At 38.2% G+C, this 13,586-nt stretch overlaps 1 protein-coding gene across 1 annotated transcript; it reads left to right on the top strand.

The window, feature by feature from the left end:
- The first annotated feature begins 1,001 nt into the window (after positions 1-1,001).
- Positions 1,002-13,503, top strand: LOC136677441 (solute carrier family 53 member 1-like). Its single transcript, XM_066654962.1, has 15 exons — positions 1,002-1,085; positions 1,206-1,254; positions 2,242-2,334; positions 2,438-2,643; positions 2,723-2,875; positions 2,974-3,054; positions 3,490-3,571; positions 3,725-3,912; positions 5,578-5,757; positions 6,285-6,453; positions 8,633-8,824; positions 10,779-10,939; positions 12,362-12,498; positions 12,721-12,939; positions 13,034-13,503. The coding sequence occupies exons 1-15, from the start codon at positions 1,002-1,004 to the stop codon at positions 13,092-13,094; spliced, it is 2,055 nt and encodes a 684-aa protein (XP_066511059.1). The 3' UTR covers positions 13,095-13,503.
- The last annotated feature ends 83 nt before the right edge of the window (positions 13,504-13,586 follow it).

Raw genomic sequence — 13,586 nt, 5'->3', positions numbered from 1 at the left:
TCTTCAACATTTAAGATTATATGCTTTTAAGAAAAATGCTTTAGAAAGTTCTTTAGGGATCCAAAAGTTCTCCTATGACATAATGAAAAAGAACACTACTGGGCATCTTTATTCTGGACAAACCCAAAACTTTGGAAGTATTATTAAATTTTGACACCATTGAAATATAAAGTTTTTAAGCTAACTGAAGATGATGAGTGGTTTGTATGTGAATCCTCTAATGGTGATGGTCATAGGATATGATGGGGACTGAGTGACCTGATTCCAAAATACTCACAGCTGCCCCATTTTTTTCTCTTTTTAATCAGATTAGTATCTGTGGCATTAAAAAGCAGAGGGTATTTACTCCTCTCCTTTTTTCTTGCAGGTTCTGCTTGTAATCAAAATTGAATAAATTAATTAATAATAATAAAAAATATTATTCACACTGATGCTAGGATTTATATATATATAAAGCAGCAAAAAATTGGCAGTAAAGTTATTTAATTCAGCCTCTGAAAAGTTATCTTAATAAAGTCTGTGAATTTTGAAGGTTTTATTAACAAATTGAATAGTAATATAGTAATAAATAGTAAGTAAATTGCTTATTTTTAATAACATACCCTACATATAAAGCCTTTACACTTTATTTTCACAAACATTACTATTTTCACAAACAGTCTGAACTCTATTCCATTAAAGGATTCTCCTTGAGAAGCCCAAGCCAAGAACGTTTTAGGACACTCGATGTTTATAGGAATGTGTTAACTGAGTATACTCTAATTAGTTGTGCAACTTGTTTAAACGCAGAGATGAACAGTTGAATTATGGATGAGAGTAGTAATTCTTTGTGCTCTTGCACTGTAACAGCTTTTGTGTTCACTTTGTTCTCTCTCTCACTCTCTCTCTCTCTCTCTCTCTCTCTCTCTCTCTCTCTCTCTCTCTCTCTCTCTCTCTCTCTCTCCTGCTCATTCTCTGCTGTTATGAAACAAATTAACTTTGCTAAATTGACTGTTCCTACAATGTCAGTAGCTCATTTACACTTTTCAGAACATCTGACTGCACAGATGATCCCAGAATGGAAGAAGAAATATATTTCCTATGAGGTAAGATTGTATGCGATGTTGCATATATTTTAAACAGATCTGAATATGGGCTTTTGTCTTTTTTTGCTCACTTAATCATGAATATCTTCTAAAATAAGATAAACAATCCATTTCTTTCAGGCCCTGAACTCCATACTTAGGGAAAACACACAGGACCGCTTATACAATCGTAAGTGATATTAATAGATGCTTTATTTCACTATTGCACTGCATGTATTATGCACTCACTGTGTAGCAAATGCCTGAAACGCATAAGAAACATTTATCTGTAAATGATAATGTGCAGTGTAATCATTTGTATTGCAAACTGCTGACAAAGTAGAATTACATCGGTTATTCAAAAGTTCTGCATTATTTAACTCCTGAGAAGTAAACAAAGTAAATAAAAGTGGTTTCGTGTGGCCATTGTAGAGCTATTTACTGACTTACCAAACTATTACAAAAATGTATTTAACTACTTAAAATGACCAGTTCATAACACTGAAGTGGTGACGAATGTAAAATCTATGTTATGTTTTGAATTCTCGCTGTATATCTCTCTGCCAAGAAGTTTTTTAGTCCAAAAGCTTTGCTTAAAATTGTTGTAAAACAACGTCTCATGCAGTGCACAGATAATAATTTGATGCAATTAAATTTGGTAATACAGTTTCAGAAGCATTAACTTTTTAAAAGTCTGTCTCACTGTAAACAATAATTGTCATTTTCCCATGAATGGAGCATTTGACATAAAACAACACAAATGACTTTGTAAACATCACCACTATTTAGTTAGTTTAGTTAGTTAGTTTTATTTGGATGGGATTGTCCGTTCAGTTCAAGGTTATACTAGGTCCTAGGTTAACAAAGCTGTCAAACCACATTTTATGATTATTTAATAAGACAAAGCAATAACCTCATAAATTATTCTCATTGTAACAAAATACCTTGCAGTACTTATCATTGCATGAGGTATTCTCACCAAACTAAAGAGACAAAAGAATGATTAATGATCTTACAGAAGTAATCCCTATTCATGAAAACAATGGAATGGGTGCAGGATGTGGCTATTGCTAATTATTTACAGAATTATTACTGATATTGCATTAAATTCAATGGTAATATCTTGTTTCAACTCTGAAATGATGATCTTACATTAACACTCTTAATTTTCATGCAGACCATAGTCATCGAAAGCAAGTGAGGACACTGCGAGAGGAGTTCTTTAAGAGATGTGATACTGAGCTGATGAAAGTGAACCAGTTCTATTCAGGTTGGCTGCTCAGCTCCTAAAGATATAATGGTTAAGAATGGCCTTTTGATGTTGGGAAATATGATATTAATAAACTCTAATGCCATTTATTTGTTTTTCTCAGAAAAGTTTAAAGAGGCAAACAGAAGGCTGGCATCATTTGGGATCATTGCTCTGGATGGTTCTGAACAAGGGTTGGGAGGAGATGGAAATATCACTGTCCACTCAATGTCCTACAGATTTCCACACAGGACAAAGACTGAACTGAATAAACTCAAAATGGCTGTAGGGGAACTTTATCTAAGCCTGGTCTTTCTCCACAGCTTTCAGGTTGACATCTCACTGAAGTCAGAATTTAATTATAGATGTTTTATTGCATTAAATAGCAATATCATCTTCATCTTTACAGGAACTGAACTACAAAGGTTTCTATAAAATTACCAAAAAGTATGATGCAAATTTTGTATGTGAACATGGCCTACAGTGGAGGACTGAAAGACTAGACACATCTTTCCTAAACACAGAGAGGACTAGCTGTGAGCAAATGATGCTTAGATTGGAGGTGAGTATATTATTGACTTATACTTACTCAAATTAATGCTTTATTAAAAAAATATATTTAAAATTTGTCTATTGTCTACACCCATATTAACTTCATAGACCTTCATGCTTCAGCTTGAGGGGGGAAATAAACAGAAAGCTATGAGAAGACTTGAATTGCCTCTGAGGAGAATGGAGCAGGTAAGAACCAACATATCTTTTGATCTGAGGTTATGAATTCATTATTCCTGGGGTTCTCAACTCAGTAAACACAACATTAATGTGGCACATAACATATCAGCACTATTGTAAAGAAGCAAGATCCTTGACAGTACATTATTTCAGATTAAACCACTCTGAAAGATTTTGTTAACAATTCAACCGAGGTGTCGAATTCAGGTCTAGACACTAAAAATTGTCTTAAAATTTTTAAGTGCCATGAAACCTCAGAGGCTGGTTTCCTATATATAGAGAAGCCAGGGAGCTGGAACAAAATCCTTGAGAATACTCTTTTTTTACATTTTAATTTTAACTTCTTCACCTCATTCACTGAATTATGGAGAAATTTGCAAAGATGGGTGGAACTGCCCTTCAGATGAAATGGCTCTGAGAGTGTGTACTTTTATTTGTGCAAAGACAGCCGGACAGTGGATAACCTTTCGGATCGGTGTCACCTGTGGCCTTGTGATAGCTCTGCTATCTTTAATTGCTTTTAAAGGTTAGTAGCACTTTGATAATTCCACTTTGACCCATAATAACCCCATGCTTCTATACAGAACTGAAAACACACCTTAAGATCTTATATCTCCTTTCCACCACTCAATGACTTCCACCCTTCAATGACTGGCTAATGTTCATCCATGTGTACAAGTATGGGATGAATCTCACCTAGAGCGTGTGAAGTCCCTTCTCCAGCTCTACAGAGGCAGCTTTCTGCTGATTGAGTTCCTGGTCCTCCTGGGACTGAGTATGTGCTGCTGGAAGAGATCTGGAATCAATCACATCCTCATCTTTGAGTTGGATCCCAGACATCACTTATCACATCAACATCTTTTTGAGGTGATGAGCTCCCAATTACTCACATTACCAACATCACCTTCCATTTATCACCATCACTCCCCATTACAACTGTCATCAATGGCATAAAAATAACAGGCATATCTCAGGCATGTCCCATGTATAAAATAATTGCCCTAACTGCAACTATTTAAAATCATCACACCTTTTCTTGATGATTCTAACAATTAAAAGCTGATTGCAATCATTTTACATAATTAGTATATTTTAGACTTGTATGCAGCAACAAGCACAATGTTAAAGTACAATAATACCTTGACTTACGAGTTAAATTCGTTCTGAGATGAGCTCGTAACTCAATTTGCTCGTATATTAAATTAAATTGCCCCATTAAAATGAACTGAAATATTAATCCATTCCAACCCCCCAAAAAGCAAACCATTTTCTTTGTTACGTGTTTTAAATAAGAAAAATATACTTTATAAATGACAAATAATTTATAAAATAATACATGATAAAAGAGAATGTAAATAAATAAACTGGTTCTATTAAGTGTATTTACCTTGAAGATCAGACGAAGACGCTGGCAGAGGTGGAGGAGCTTGGCGCAAAAGGTTGGAGAGTTTTTCGCCTAACTTAAGTTACTAGACACTTAATGCTATGGCGGCATGGTGGTGCAGCAGGTAGTGTCGCAGTCACACAGCTCCAGCTCCTGTGACTGTCTGTGAGGAGTTTGGTCTGTTCTCCCCGTGTCTGCGTGGGTTTCCTCCGGGTTCAAGATAACCACGTGAACTGAACGCTTGCTGACGTAAGTTCGCTCGCGACTCTGATCTCGGCTCGCAACATAAAGCAAAATTTCGACCGAGCGATGGCTCGTATCTCGGAAAATTCCTAAGCTGATTCACTCGTAAGTCAAGGTTTCACTGTAATATGTTGTTCTGAGGGGAAAAAAAGAGATAGCATGCAATTGTTAACAACATTTTTATCGTTAACAATGAATGTTTTGCTTTTCTTTTAATGTTTGAAGACATTTGCTCACAGGGGATACATAAACATGTATCCGTTGTAATACTTTATAAAAAAAACAAAAAAAACCCCATCTAATAATTAATTATAAATTAACTATAAATTAGCAGAACATTATTTGGAGTTACTGAGAATGTTGCAAAAAACATCTTTGGAAGCATTTTTTGAGTAGAAATAACTAGATAATGACCACCCAGATAATAGTAATAAGGGTTTGGTCCAAATGTGTCACATCTGCATTTCTCCTATGGCCCACATTTGTACTTGAAAGACAGTGTTGACCCAGAGTCTGTCTGCCTCAACTCAGCCACAGCTCCATCAACCACAATTATAGTTTGGCCTTATATCAGGTGTGTTGTGGAACAAATCTGTGTCAGATTGACATTTGGCCCACGTCTGACATACAAATGTGCCGTAATCCAAGTCAAGCCCAGCTCATGATATTTGCTCCACCTCCGACACACACACAACATTTTAATGCCATAAATGAGCCGTAATGGCCAGAATTGAGATTTGACCCGAGTATGTCTGCTAACCAGGCAACTAATTAGGCCACTTTAGGCTTGTTAAGCAATTAATGATAAATATTTGTATGACAGAAAATTGTCAGTTTAAATTTTGTCATAACCACAGGCTTAATGCTAATGTTTATATCTTTTATTCTCTGTATGTTCACTGTAGGTGGCTGGATTTTTGGCAGTGTGTTGGTGTGCTAGTGTTCTGGCATGTCTATATCCCACTCTCCTGCCAGTCCCACAGCAGCTCCACCCTCTTTTCTTCCATGGTCTTCTGCTGGTTCTGCTGCTTAATCCCACCTCCACCTGTCATGCTCGCTCTCGTCATTGGATCCTGACACTAATGGTGAAATATGACATCTCACATTGACACCTCACCTTGGGGCTTTGAGATTATATATAAAAAAACAAACAAATAAAAAGTGCCACAAAAATTTGCTGTTAATACAAAGCAACTGTTTTTACTAATTGCACGTTCTGCATTTAAGCATTACATAGAATGGGAGAGAATGGGTTTGGTTGTCACAGTTATTTCTCCTTTATTCAGTATCCAGTGTATCTTTCCACTGCTTCACAGCCCAGTTCTGGAAGACTTTCTACCTCTGTTGCCATGATTGGCACTGGGTAAATTAGGCTCATGAAGAGCAACGTCAGAGTATCCCATTCCCATTTTGTTTTATGTTGTTTATGGAGCTTGTCCATGTACATTTTAATGTAAGCAATTTCTAAAACTGTTTGAACTTATACATTATCTGACAAATCTTTGGATTTCTTTCATTTCAGTCATTAACCTTAGATGGAAAAACAGCTTTTAAAGGTTTTATATAAACAACATCTTCCTATAACATCACTACTTCTATTGTGTATCCACAGTGGAAAGTCCTGACAGCACCTTTCCAGCCTGTAAGCTTTGCAGAGTGCTGGTTAGCTGACCAGCTCAACAGCCTGAGCCCCTTCATCTTGAGCCTGTGGGACACAGTGTGCTTCTACACCACCCTGATAAGCTTGAAAGATCTACAGGCTCCCAGCTTTCTGCATAAAGGTGTGTGGAAAAAACACCCCAACTGCCTGTATACTCTCTCAAATCTCTAAATAATGAAAATTTCCAAATTTATCATTAAGATAAAATAATGTGCAGACAGTTCGATGCGCTGGATTACAAAATATACTCACCCCTCCATGTCGTACATATACAGTGGCATGAAAACGTTAGGGCACCCCTGATAATTTTCAGGACTTTCCTTTATAAATCATTGGATGTTTGGATCAGCAATTTCAGTTAAATATATCATATAGCAGATGAACACAGTGATATTTGTGTTCGAACACAGTGTTTGTCTTGGAATGCTGTGTTCTTTCTCCGCCATGCATACCTCCCATTGTTATAACTCAATTTTAGTTTCATCAGTCCACAGCACCTTATTCCAAAATGAAGCTGGCTTGTCCAAATGTGCTTTAGCATGCCTTAAGTGACTCTGTTTGTGGCGTGTGTGCAGAAAAGGTTTCTTCTGCATTACTCTCCCATACAGCCTCTCCTTGTGCAAAGTGCGCTGAATAGTTGAACGATGCACAGTGACACCATCTGCAGCAAGATGATGTTGTAGGTCTTTGGCGCTGGTCTGTGGGTTGACTATGACTGTTCTCACTATCCTTCGCCTCTGCTTATCTGAGATTTTTCTTGGCCTGCCACTTCGGGCCTTAACTAGAACTGTGCCTGTGGTCTTCCATTGCCTTACTATGTTCCTCACAGTGGAAACTGACAGCTGAAATCTCTGAGATAGCTTTTTGTATCCTTCTCCAAAACCATGATGTTGAACAATCTTTGTTTTCAGATCATTTGAGGGTGGTTTTGAGGCTCCCAAGTTGCCAATATTCAGAGAAGATGCAAAGAGGAGAAAAACTTGCATTTGGCCACCTTAATCCTTTCTCATAATTGGATTCACCTGTGTATGTAGGTCAAGGGTCAATGAACTTACAAAACAAAATTTGTGTTCCAATAATTAGTGTTAAAGTTATTAAAATCAATAAGAAGTGTTCATCTACTATATGATGTATTTAACTGAAATTGCTGATCCGAACAACAAATGATTTATAAATGAAAATCACGATAATTATCAGGGGTGCCCAAACTTTTTCATACTACTGTATGAAACCATATATATGTATCTTTACACTTATATAGCGCCTTTCTAGACACCCAAGGATGCTTTACAATCCACACTGCTCAGAACGCTCAGAACACTCAATCCACACACAAACACACACTGGTGAGAAGGCAGCCAAACACGCACAGCGTACTCTCGACCAGGAACGACCGTCCACCTGGAGGACTGCATCGGGCACTAGGGTTTCACCCAGGACAGAGCGCCAATCCATATCTGGGCACACGCACATACAGACATTCATTCACATACACACCCATTCACTCACACACCAGGACAGTTATTAGACAGAAGCCAATTCCCCTACCCTCCATGTTTTTGGACTGTGGGAGGAAACCGGAGCCCCCGGAGGAAACCCACGCAGACAGGGGGAGAACATGGAAACTCCACCCAGATGGGACTTGAACCCTAGATCCCAGCGCTGGGAGGCGAACGTGCTAACCACTAAGCCAACGTGCCACCAAATGGCCATTTGTGAAGGAATCGTGTTTGTGACTATGAATAAATTTACATATGATTGTCCATCCAGGCTAACATTTTAGTTCGGCAGCAGAAGATATGAGGAAATTTATGAAATGTTATGCTGTTCCTGGCTATTTGAAAACTAATTTATCACTGCCATCTTCTAAAGGATTTTAATGAGTGGCTGAAGATGGTTTTAGTCTACTTTAACAGTTTTTTGGATTTTAAATGAAGCCGAAAGTAGTGTATCCAATCAGAACAGGGATCAACATGAATCAGTTTTAAAGGCAGAGACTGATGCTCTGTTACCAAGAGTTAGTTAGAAAATGCTCATTTAAAAATAAATTGATGGCAAATAAAACCCACACAAAGTAAGTGGATTGTAAGTGAACTTCAGGGGGTAAAATAACATCCTTAGAAATGTTTAATCAAAATGTGAATGATGACAAACAAGATTACCAATGGAATTTCATAAAATATGTGTGTGTGTGTGTGTGTGTGTGTGTATGTACATTCAATTTCAGTTTCAGTAACTGCTTATTGAGGTTCTAGATCTAATACTGAAATCTGTGTGTGTGTGTGTGTGTGTGCTCACAGAAACCCCGAACTGGGAGAGGCAGAGCAATGTAGTCACTTGTCTGATTCAGTGTTTTCCTCCATGGTTGAGATTTACTCAATGTCTGAGATGCTTCTGGGACAGTGGGCACACAATACACCTTCTCAATGCTGGGAAATACTCCACTGTTTTCCTCATGGTCACCTTTGCAGGCCTCTACAACCTGGCAAGAGGTACTGTGTTTGTTAACTATAATGTTATATTGAAATAATACTAATTTAACAGCCACTGTATGTGGTTTGCTTCCATAACTAAGGAAGGATATATCTTGTAGACATGAGGCATGTGTACTTTTTGTCCAAATGTTTGTACACACCCCTTATAATTAGTGAATTCAACTACTTTCGGATGCTTCTATTGTATGGAGAGGAATTAGTGCCAAATCAATCAAAAGAAGTCACTGCAGTAGGACAATGTGAAATGCAACCCATACATGTCCTTATTTTTCCAAACGAACATGAATACGTGCCAAAATTTAAAGCAAAACCGCTATTTCATTTTCACGTTGCTTGACCTCTTTACTCACAAACAATACACGACGATTTGCGTTTTAAAAATTACATGCTGAATTAGTGCCACAATTGAATAGTCACCTCAAAATGTAATATGTTCACAATAGTATTGACACTTTAAAAATAAACCACTCATTGCATTGCATGCAGAAAACGTGTCTTAATGAAAAACAAATATTCATTACATTTATTTAATGTCGCGCTGTCTCTTACCAGAAAAATCATTACATGTTGATTTCATTTATAGAATAAAACTCTGAATTCCTGTCAGAATTGAACACAACCCACCTAAAAATGCAATCATTCATTCATTGAATGTAACCGCTTATCCAATTCAGGGTCGCGGTGGGTCCGGAGCCTACCCATAATCACTGGGCGCAAGGCAGGAACACACCCTGGAAGGGGGGCCATTCCTTCAAAGTGCGACACATACACTCACACATTCACTCACCTACGGACACTTTTGAGTCACCTACCAATGTGTGTTTTTGGACTGTCGGAGGAAACTGGAGCATCCAGAGGAAACCCACGCAGACACGGGGAGAACACACCAAACTCCTCACAGACAGTCACCCGGAACTTCACCCCACAACCTCCAGGGGAGAACACGGGGAGAACAAACCATTAAATCAATGTAATGAATGTTTGTTTTTCATTATGGCACGTTTTCCGCACGTCTGTGTTTAAAAGTAATCTCACGTGTATTGTATTACAAAGAGAGGTTTATTTTTGAAATATCTCAATACTGCTGTGTACTGATTAAATTTTGAGGTGACTGTATTAAATTCTGACACTAATTCAGCATGTCATTTTTAAAATGCCAATCCTCGTGTCAAGCAACTTGAAAATGTAATAGCGGTTTCGCTTTTAGTTTTGACATGTATTCATGTTAGTTTGGAAAAGCAATGACGTGTATGGATTGCATTTCACATTGTCCTACTGCAGTGACTGCTTTTCAATTTGGCACTAATTCATCTCCATACTGTTGTGGACATAGATATTTAGTTGTGTAAACACAGCTTCACAACCTTCCTAGAGAGGCATGTGTCACAGTGTGTACCACTTGTCAACTTGCACTACTACAGAAGTCCAATGCTTCCTAATCTGACAGCTGAAATAAAAATGAGCAGTGATACATGAGCCTATGATCCCATGTAATCATATAATGACAACCAGCAATGGGCTAGAGTGGTTTTTGCTGTTTAGAACTAGTCATTGAATAGTAGTAATTGATTTCGCTAATGTATTCCTACCTGAATACGTTGCCCTTATTGCAATATTTCAACAGTTATTATAAAGCCATACTAGAAGGGTAGTGGCTGTTGCTGCAGTAAAAGGCTTCAAACCATGAGTTAATTTCAGAACAAAAATGTAGAAAGGGCAGATTTCCGCACACATTTGGCCATTTAGTTTATATTAAATGACATGTATTTTATTATTTCAGAAAATATGTTCATCAAAATGCACTAAAAATAGGCACACTTTTGAATTAGATGTAGCAGGGTAAAAATACATTAAATATATTTATGTTTCATCAAAATTGATTTTATAAACTCTTTGAAATACAGTGAAGCTGATCTGTGCCAATTGATGAGTGTTATCTGTGTGTATTTAGAAAGGGCTGCATTAGCTGTGGAGGTGGGTGTGTATCTGTATCTCTGGGCTGTGGCAACCTGTATGAGTGTGTTAGTGACTGTTGGCTGGGATCTAAGGATGGACTGGGGAATGCTACAAGGAAATGGACTCCTAAGGGAGGAACTTGTATACACCAGAGAGGTAAAACATAATCAGACTTATCTGTATTTCTACAAAGCAAAGCACATATTTAAAAGAAAATTACATCTCAAATACTAAACATGCTTTTCAGAATTTAGTGTGTTTAGTTTTTTCCTTTATTACAGTTTGTTGATTTTCCAGCTTCAGAAACATATCATCGTTGTCCAATGAGAAACATGTATATACGTGTTTGTTCATTTTTACTTTACTACATCAGTTGATCACTGCAGCTGTCCTTCACATTGTGTGAAACAAATCACAATGAATGGACCAATGCAGATTACTTGGAATAAAATCTTTTTACATTGACTTCCACTGAAAGTTCATTGATTCATGGACTGAAACCGCTTATCCAGTTCAGGGTCGCAGGGGGTCCAGAGCCTACCCAGAATCACTGGTTGTGAGGTGGGAACACACCCTGGAGGGGGCGCCAGTTCTTCACAGGGCGATACACACTCACTCATTCATTCACTCACACACTCACACCTATGGACACTTTTGAGTCACCAATCCACCTACCACCATGTGTTTTTGGACCATGGGGGAAACCGGAGCACCCGGAGAAAACCACACAGACACGAAGAGAGTGCACCAAAACTCCTCACAGACAGTCACCTGGAGCGGGGCACGAACCCACAACCCCAGGACCCTGGAGTTGTGTGACAGTGACACTACCTGTTGCGCTGAAAGATAAAAAGGTTAACTTAATATTTTTGGAGATACATGTTTTTCACTGGACACTGGCTATATGTGGATTTTTTTTATGTTGAATTTCTTTCAAAATCCAGGCAGATTTTTTAGCTAAATGTGGTGTGAGTGTAGGTGGGTGTGAGTGTGGGTAGGTGGGTGTGAGTGTGGGTGGGTGGGTGTGAGTGTGGGTGGGTGGGTGGGTGGGGGGAGGGCACCATGTATGATTTACTGCCCAAACGAGCGGTATCTAAGGGGTCAGATGTAGAGGCATTTTAGACAGAGATTTAAGGCTGCAGATATGTTGTATATAGTTGCATGTGTAAATTCTGCTGCCTCTTTAAGGGAAGATAACATCAGTGTCATCTTTGGGAGCAGCTTTTACTTTTATACTAATTCTTATGATGGGAAGAATGGAAGAGTGGTAATAATTCACAAATTATTAAACTAATTAGACTTGATAATTTCTGTTTACTGTCTGCTTTTTGCCTAAAGGTCCTAATTAATGTTTGGTTTCAAAATAAATAAATGAACTGGTCTCTGAATTTTGCACAGTACAGTATGAGTATGTATATAATAATCATACTAAAATATAAATTAAATACAAAATCCATCAGAATATTTGTATAGTTCTCCACTTCTCCCCAGTTTCACTTATTCCTCTGTGTGTTTTATACTTCATTTTTATTTTCCTTTATCGGTTATTTTTAACTTTAACATTGAGTTCTCTTTCAGGTGTACTACTATACAGCCATGTTAGCAGATGTGCTACTGCGGATCTCCTGGGCTATAAATATCCTCCTGGCTCAGATGAAGGATTCAGCTGCTGCTGCTACTGCTAGTGCTATACTGGCACCACTGGAGGTCCTCAGGTTAGATATGCTTTCTGAAGTAAAACAAAACCTGCCAATACATTATAAGTCTAAGTTGGATCTTAATAAAGATGCTCAGAGCAAATATGCCATTTTTGAAAGTGGAAGATTTCTGTTTCCTTTATTTTTCTCTTGGTTTCCATTTAACGCATGTCCTGAGGTTTATTTTAATTACATTTAAAGAGTAGGATCAGTTTATTTCAGTCTTTGTTCTTTCAGCAGGCGATCTATGTGGAATCTATTTCGGTTGGAGAATGAGCACCTGAAAAATTGTGAGCAGTGCAGAGCTGTTCGTGATTTTGACTTCCCTCTAGCTCCAGCAAACCTGCCAAAGCAGATCTTTCAGAACAAACGGCTGGACCAAGATGAGCTTGATAACAGTAAACACAATACCAGTGCTTCACTCCACAAGCCAACTTGTTTACCATTCAGATATTTAAGGTGATCTACACATTTCGGTTTAACAAATTCCATGACGGATTTTTGGTAATGTGCTGGAATATATGTGATAACTAGATATTTCTCCTTTTTGTAGATCAAGAGCTGAAGAGACATACTTACCCACAGAGAACCCAGAGCAAGAAGAGTGTCCATAAAGATGAAAAAGCTGTGCATGCATATAAATATAAATAAACTTTCCTATGGTACCTAACAATACCTAAGAGAGACATTAATGAGAGTTTACCCTTCCAACATTCAGTGGGGAACCCTCAGACATTGTCAGCATTCATTCACTCATTGTCTGTAACCGCTTATCGAGTTCAGGGTCGCAGTGGGTCCGGAGCTTCCTGGAATCATTGGGCACAAGGCAGGAACACACCTTGGAGGGGGCACCAGTCCTTCACAGGGCAACACACACTCACTCACACCTATGGCCACTTTTGAGTCACCAATCCACCTACCATCCACGTGTGTTTTTGGACTGTGGGGCTTGAAACCACAACCCCCTTGTCCCTGGAGCTGTGTGACTGCGACACTACCTGTTGCACCACCGTTCCGCCCTTTGTCAGCATTCAGAGAATGCCTAATTATTTCTGTAAAAAAATACATGTCTAAGGTTTTTTCTTTCTTAAATAATCATGGGTGCT

The sequence above is a fragment of the Hoplias malabaricus genome, chromosome X2 (genome assembly GCF_029633855.1).
Source record: "Hoplias malabaricus isolate fHopMal1 chromosome X2, fHopMal1.hap1, whole genome shotgun sequence".
NCBI classification, from domain to species: Eukaryota; Metazoa; Chordata; class Actinopteri; order Characiformes; family Erythrinidae; genus Hoplias; species Hoplias malabaricus.
The sequence above is the reverse complement of the archived record's forward strand: the minus strand, read 5'-3'. Positions and strand labels throughout refer to the sequence as shown.